The sequence below is a fragment of the Salarias fasciatus genome, chromosome 19, assembly GCF_902148845.1.
Source record: "Salarias fasciatus chromosome 19, fSalaFa1.1, whole genome shotgun sequence".
In the NCBI taxonomy this organism is placed as follows: domain Eukaryota; kingdom Metazoa; phylum Chordata; class Actinopteri; order Blenniiformes; family Blenniidae; genus Salarias; species Salarias fasciatus.
The window spans coordinates 3,022,867-3,029,350 of record NC_043763.1 but is presented as its reverse complement, the minus strand read 5'-3'; the positions used below and the strand labels follow the sequence as shown (position 1 = coordinate 3,029,350).

The window sequence follows — 6,484 nt, the reverse complement described above, 5'->3', positions numbered from 1 at the left end:
AAATACCTTCAGAAATTCCAGTACCTGTAGAGCACAACCGCCAGACTGCTCGCCAAAACAAAACAAAAACAAACAAAAAAACCACATGCACACCACGCCAGACCTTCAACTAGCTAACATCCTTTTTGTTCCCTAGTTCTTGTTGTTTACCTCTGTCAGGAGGATATGTAATCACGTCGGTTTGTTGGTTTGTTGGTTAGTTGGCAAGATTATGGAAAAGTAATGGACGGATTGCAATGAAACTTTGTGGAAAGGTGGGTCTTGGGCTAACTTAGAATCCATTAAATTTTGTTGAAGATCCGGACCACTGTCTGGATTGAGGAATTTTTTAAAGGATTCTTTATCATTGAGAGATAGGGAGTCTTTCACATGGTTGGGCAGGCCCGCCGACAGGGGGCGACAAACACCTAGTTCACACAGGACGCGCCGCTTCTGACGCGGAAGTGGGAAGCGCCGAGCACCGACTGTCAGATCAGTGCCCCTGTTAACCGATCTGACGGTTCATACAGGAGGCGCGGGACAGCGCCGCATGCGTAGCGGCTTGCGCCGTGGAGCGCGGCCGCTCCGCTCCTTTCTATTTTCTCCGCGAGCAGGGCCGGTTTTAGCTATGGGCAATGTGGGCGACCGCCCAGGGCGCATTCTCTGTGAGGGCGCACGAGAAAGAAGAAAAAAAAAGTCGCAAGTTTTCCAGACTTGCACTCATTTCCATGTCAACTTAGTGGCGTGAGCGCTGGGGCGCCCTCATTTGTCACGCCATACAGTTTGTGTGTCTGTTCGGGCTGTCCGAAGGGGGGGGGGGGGGGGGGGGGGGGTGTCAACGAGCAACTGTAGAGGTTGGGAAGGGGGGCGGTGGTGCGCAGTGGCGGGGAGGGGGAGACTGATGCCAACACATACTGCTTCAAAATTAATTGTATTTCATTATTAATACAGACCCACACCTAACTGACTGGGTTGTGTGAAAAAAAATGGGGGAAAAAAAACTGCTTAAATTTGTTTACATCACGTGACTCCGGTTGATTGACGGGTGAACCGTGACCTGAAGATGCTGGTGAAAGGTAATGTTTTGATGATCCAAGTAAAAGACCAAAGAAGCCATCAGGAGCCCCGTCTGAAAAAGAAGAAAAGAAGAAGAGGAAAAAAGGGCAAAAGATAAAGGTGTGCATATTTTATGACATTAACGGCCATTTATTTGCATTTTTTTTGTTACTAAGCCACAGAAGACGACTGTTTGTGGTAGCCTAATTAGTTTTGCTGAACTACCAACTATTGTAATTGAGGCATCATGTCATGCAACTAATTTCACCCAGAGGCAAGTTTGTGTTTCGAATGCAACAAGTGCAAATTCACACAGACATCCCAACTGTGGATTTTTTTATTCTTATATGTGATCGGGCGCTTGGGAAAGGGCTTTGTTTTTATTTGTGTGCTGTGGGTTGCTGTGTTTGCCTTTGTTTTCCTTTTTTCCTTGAATAAGCCCTTCCCCTTCACCTTGATTGGAACCCCTGTTCATGTGAGCCTCTAGCCAAACCTGTGTTCAATCAGCGCACCTGGGCTGTGGCAAATTGACAGGTGCATAAAAGGCAGTGTGGCTGTTGGCAGCAGGAGAGCAGACACAGGGGAGCAGACACGGAGGAGCAGTCACGGAGGAGCAGACACGGAGGAGCAGACACGGAGGAGCAGACACAGGGGAAGCAGCGCACCGGGAGGACGGCAGCCACACCGCCAAGGGAGCACACTCTGGGGCCGTGACGGAACCAGGACGGGACCAGCGGAGCGATCCAGTTCGAGCACCACACACTGTTGACACGCAGCGGCGGGGAGGAAACCCTGCCACGCCCGTGAGTATTATACTCGTCCGGTGTGGTGCTCACTACGTGGCCTAGAGCTTGGAGTCGCTTGGTCCCGCTTTGTGCTGGCCCGGTTTTGTACGTGGCAGGTGCCGTCCGGACGTCCCTCTGGTGACCGGAGCAACGCGGAAGGAGGAACTGCACCCCACCCCAGACGACGTTGGGATTGTCTTGGGGATCCAGCCTCCGTCCACGCAGGGTGGAGAAGCCCTGCCCCCAGAGCGGCACCTGGGAACTGATATTGAAGTGCTTGGACCACCCACGCAGTATTTAAGACCCGTTTAGAATAGTTTTGTAGTGTTTTAACCCTTTTATTCTTCTTTTAAAGCGACACTAAGGAACTTTTCAACCTTAAAAAAACATTTTAATATCTTTTGTGATGATACATCGACTTACAACTAGTTGAATGACCCCTCTGTCACGGGCTGAGGGCGTCAGTATTGCTTTCACTTGGACTGAGCAGCTGTGAGGAGGGTGGTAGGAACCCTGCACACTAAAAAACTCCAAATGTGCGGACTGCTTTACGGCATGCGTCACATCATGATATAACATTGTTTAGCTACCATTAGATTCATTACCCAGTCGCTATCCATCCTTCACACAGCCACTGGAAACAAATGAAGGTGAGTTCAGTCCGACAGCACGCCACCGGGAGCAGCAGTTTATGACGCTATGCGCTATTCCTCATGGGAACTGTAGTATTCCTTCAGGCAAAACACTACCACTTTTGTCCACTGGCGCCGCCAAAATCAACAAAAACTGAAAGTTCCTTAGTGTTGCTTTAACACTACAATATTTTAGACCAAATAAACTGGAACTTGTACTTGATTACTTGGATTGCTCTTTGTTTGGTCCCACCTTGCTCTCACTCATCCAATTTCAATACTTTACCGGCCACCAATATCCATTTACATCCCCCAGCGATAACTCTTTAAAATCCTCCCCCGTTACATAGACGCCGTATGCTAAGATCAATAACGTCTAACACAAATTGACATAGCATTTTGTAAGATACATGTGATATGGCTTTTTAAATAATTTTCAGTGTGTCATGCTTAGCTAATATGGTTGTTGACAAATGTTGATAAAATGTGCATTGTGGTCATTTTAATTGGGTAACTGATGCATGTGGGATGTCAGTGTGATCTAATATACATATTGCATCTTAATTGTACATTCAGGGGCAATTCTGAAATATTTTGGGGCTGGAGCAGCCACTGACCAAGATGAGCAGTCAGACACTTGCACAGCAGCCAGACATGGTCCTGGAGTCTGATGAGGAGCCATCCACCTCCTCAGCCACATGTTCTTTGCAGGACTCCTCAGGTGTATGCTCTATTTTATTGATTGTTTTTTCTTTGTTCTTGTTTCTTTTTTGTATTAAGATTACTTATTTATTTTATTTAGAGATTAGATCCCCATTAGTTGTCACCGAGGTGACAACTAGTCTTCCTGGGGTCCATAACAAAAACAAACATCACATATCAAAGTACACAAGATTAAAACACAGAAATAGTAACAGAATACACAAGATAAAACAATCATAAGAAGCAGTGCAGAAACCCATTATTAATATAGAAAAGGGTGAAAAGAATGTATATTCACAAATGATATAGAGTGAAACAAGACCCTAATACAATTAAAACATAACCAACATTAAAAATGCACCAACAATTAAATCAAGATTTAAAAATTTCCGCGATCACAGATTTAAACCTTTTTATGTTGTTCTCTTTCCTTACTGCTGCAGGTAAATTATTCCACCGATCAGCTGCCCTGTACATCACTGTACTCTGCATAGCACCTGTCCGAGCCTTAGGGAGAGAAATGTAATCCTCTGTATGACACCTGGTGAAATGGTTATGGCATTGATGAATGTACATGATTCTCTCAAAAAGAGGCCTAGGTTTCATTTTTATCTGTATATTCTGAAGGAAAATGACGAGATTCTTCTGTAACCTCCGCTCTACAGGTAGCCACATATAGAGTTGCCGTTTTTACTTTGTTCAGATATTATTCAAGCATGCTCAATTTATATAGTGTACTTTATTTATTGATGTTGTTTATCCTTTGTTTTTATATTTATTATATTTAATAAAGTAAACCAAAAACAAAATAATGTATTGCTCTATATTGTTTTGATGGCGAGGTTTGCCAGTAAATTTTTGTCGGGTGGGGGGGTTTGGACGGTTCTCGCCCAGGGCGCAATTGTAGCCAGAACCGCCTCTGTCTGCGAGCCGCGCGCCGTGCACCGGCAGTTGTAAAGCTGGACAGAGCAGATGGCACCACACCGGAAGTCGGGAACGGAAAATACGAGAGAATCCGGTCAATTTTCAAATTAAAATGAAGTAAAATAACATAAATTATGTTGCTTTTCGGTTTTCCTTTTCACATAAACACACACACACACAGGGAGAGAGGGCGGGAGGGCAACAGAGAGAGGCCCTGCACGCTGCAGCGCTCCGCTCTGATCACACCCCCGATCACAATGTGTGATTATATATGGTGTTCTTACTGTTGTTGGTGACTGATTTGAGCTGTGGCGGAGCTCTGTGCTCTCCGAGTGCCAAATTCTAGTTTTAATTGTAGTTTAGATTATTTTCACCTTTCTATTGTTTTTAACACTTTGAGATTCACAAATGTAAAGCATAAGACAAATAAAATGCATTATATCAGCAAAAAGTATTCTTTTCCTTTGAGGCATAGAATGAGTGTGAAATTAAAGAGTGAAGTCACCACTCATTTAGTTTTATCTAAAAACTGAACAACAAAACCAACTGGGTTGAAACATTTTACTTCCATTCCTTCAAAATTCATATCTGCTTACACAAAACTTTTAAAAACACCAAAAAACAGTCATGTTCAAAATAAAAGATTCATCATGCAAACACAGAACTGTCACCGTTGTTCAACAATAACCAGAAACCAAAAAATCCTGAAGCACAGTCTCAACAGTGTTTATAAATCAGTCATGTTTCTTTTAAACTGGATGATTCTGTCTGAAGCTTGACTTCCTGAACTAGATCTCCCACAGACACTTTGATCACTTCATCTCTCTGTGAGCTTCCATGTGGTTCAGCAATGACTTACGCTGACTGAAACTTCTCCCACATGTTCCACAGGAATACGGCTTCTCACCTGTGTGAGTTCTCATGTGTCTCAACAAAGTACTACGTTGACTGAAACTTTTCCCGCATGTTTCACAAGAATGTGGCTTCTCACCTGTGTGAGTTCTCATGTGGTTTAAAAAAGTTTGACGATGACTGAAACTTTTCCCGCATTTTTCACAAGAATGTGGCTTCTCACCTGTGTGAGTTCTCATGTGGTTTAAAAAAGTTTGACGATGACTGAAACTTTTCCCGCATGTTTCACAAGAATGTGGCTTCTCACCTGTGTGAATTCTCATGTGGCTCAACAAAGTATCATATTGAATGAAACTTTTCCCGCATGTTTCACAAGAATGTGGCTTCTCACCTGTGTGAGTTCTCATGTGGTTCAACAAAGTACTACGTCGACTGAAACCTTTCCCGCATGTTTCACAAGAATGTGGCTTCTCACCTGTGTGAGTTCTCATGTGGTTTAAAAAAGTTTGACGACGACTGAAACTTTTCCCGCATGTTTCACAAGAATGTGGCGTCTCACCTGTGTGAGTTCTCATGTGGCTCAACAAAGTATCATATCGAATGAAACTTTTCCCGCATGTTTCACAAGATTGTGGCTTCTCACCTGTGTGAGTTCTCATGTGGATCAACAAAGTACTTCGTCGACTGAAACCTTTCCCGCATGTTTCACAAGAATGTGGCTTCTCACCTGTGTGAGTTCTCATGTGGTTTAAAAAAGTTTGACGATGACTGAAACTTTTCCTGCATGTTTCACAAGAATATGGCTTCTCACCTGTGTGAGTTCTCATGTGGCTCAACAAAGTATCATATCGAATGAAACTTTTCCCGCATGTTTCACAAGAATGTGGCTTCTCACCTGTGTGAATTCTCATGTGGATCAACAAAGTACTTTGTCGACTGAAACCTTTCCCGCATGTTTCACAAGAATATGGCTTCTCACCTGTGTGAATTCTCATGTGGTTTAAAAAAGTTTGACGATGACTGAAACTTTTCCCGCATGTTTCACAAGAATATGGCTTCTCACCTGTGTGAGTTCTCATGTGGATCAACAAATAACTACGCTGACTGAAACTTTTGCCACATGTTTCACAGGAGTATGGCTTCTCACCTGTATGAATTCTCATGTGGATCAACAGACTCTGTTGGGTGTAACTTTGACCACAGGCTTCACAGATTACTTTCTTCTTATCAGTCCCAGTTCCTACGTTCTGATAGAATTTACGTTTTCTACGGATGACTGATTCACCACACGTTTCGTCACAGAGAAGCTTTTCACATCCAGCCTGCTTATCTGACACGGTAAATTTGTCCACATGGTCACTCTGAAAGATGCTGATTTTTTTCAGCTCTGCCTTTACAGCTGAATCTAAGTAAGTCTGTTGTTTTACATTGTGGACTTCAGAGTCATAAGAGATTGACTTTTCAGTGTCTGGTGCTTCTCCTGGTTCACTCAAGACACTTTGTTCCTCAAGAGGAGGAACCCTAAAGGAATCACTTTCAAACTTCGGTAAAAGC

At 43.6% G+C, this 6,484-nt stretch overlaps 1 protein-coding gene across 1 annotated transcript; it reads right to left on the bottom strand.

Moving 5' to 3' along the window:
* Positions 1-4,890: 4,890 nt before the first annotated feature.
* On the bottom strand, positions 4,891-6,284 carry LOC115407086 (gastrula zinc finger protein XlCGF8.2DB-like). Its single transcript, XM_030117447.1, has 3 exons — positions 6,266-6,284; positions 5,826-6,206; positions 4,891-5,405 (listed from the first exon to the last, which is right to left on the bottom strand). Exons 1-3 carry the CDS (start codon positions 6,282-6,284, stop codon positions 4,891-4,893), a joined length of 915 nt encoding a protein of 304 aa, XP_029973307.1.
* Positions 6,285-6,484: the final 200 nt, after the last annotated feature.

Excerpts from the sequence above, each read along its gene's own strand:
- LOC115407086 (XM_030117447.1), bottom strand. Across the intron at positions 5,406-5,825 it reads CCACATGAGAATTCACACAG|GTGAGAAGCCACATTCTTGT; the intron begins GTGAGAAGCCAC and ends GAACTCACACAG.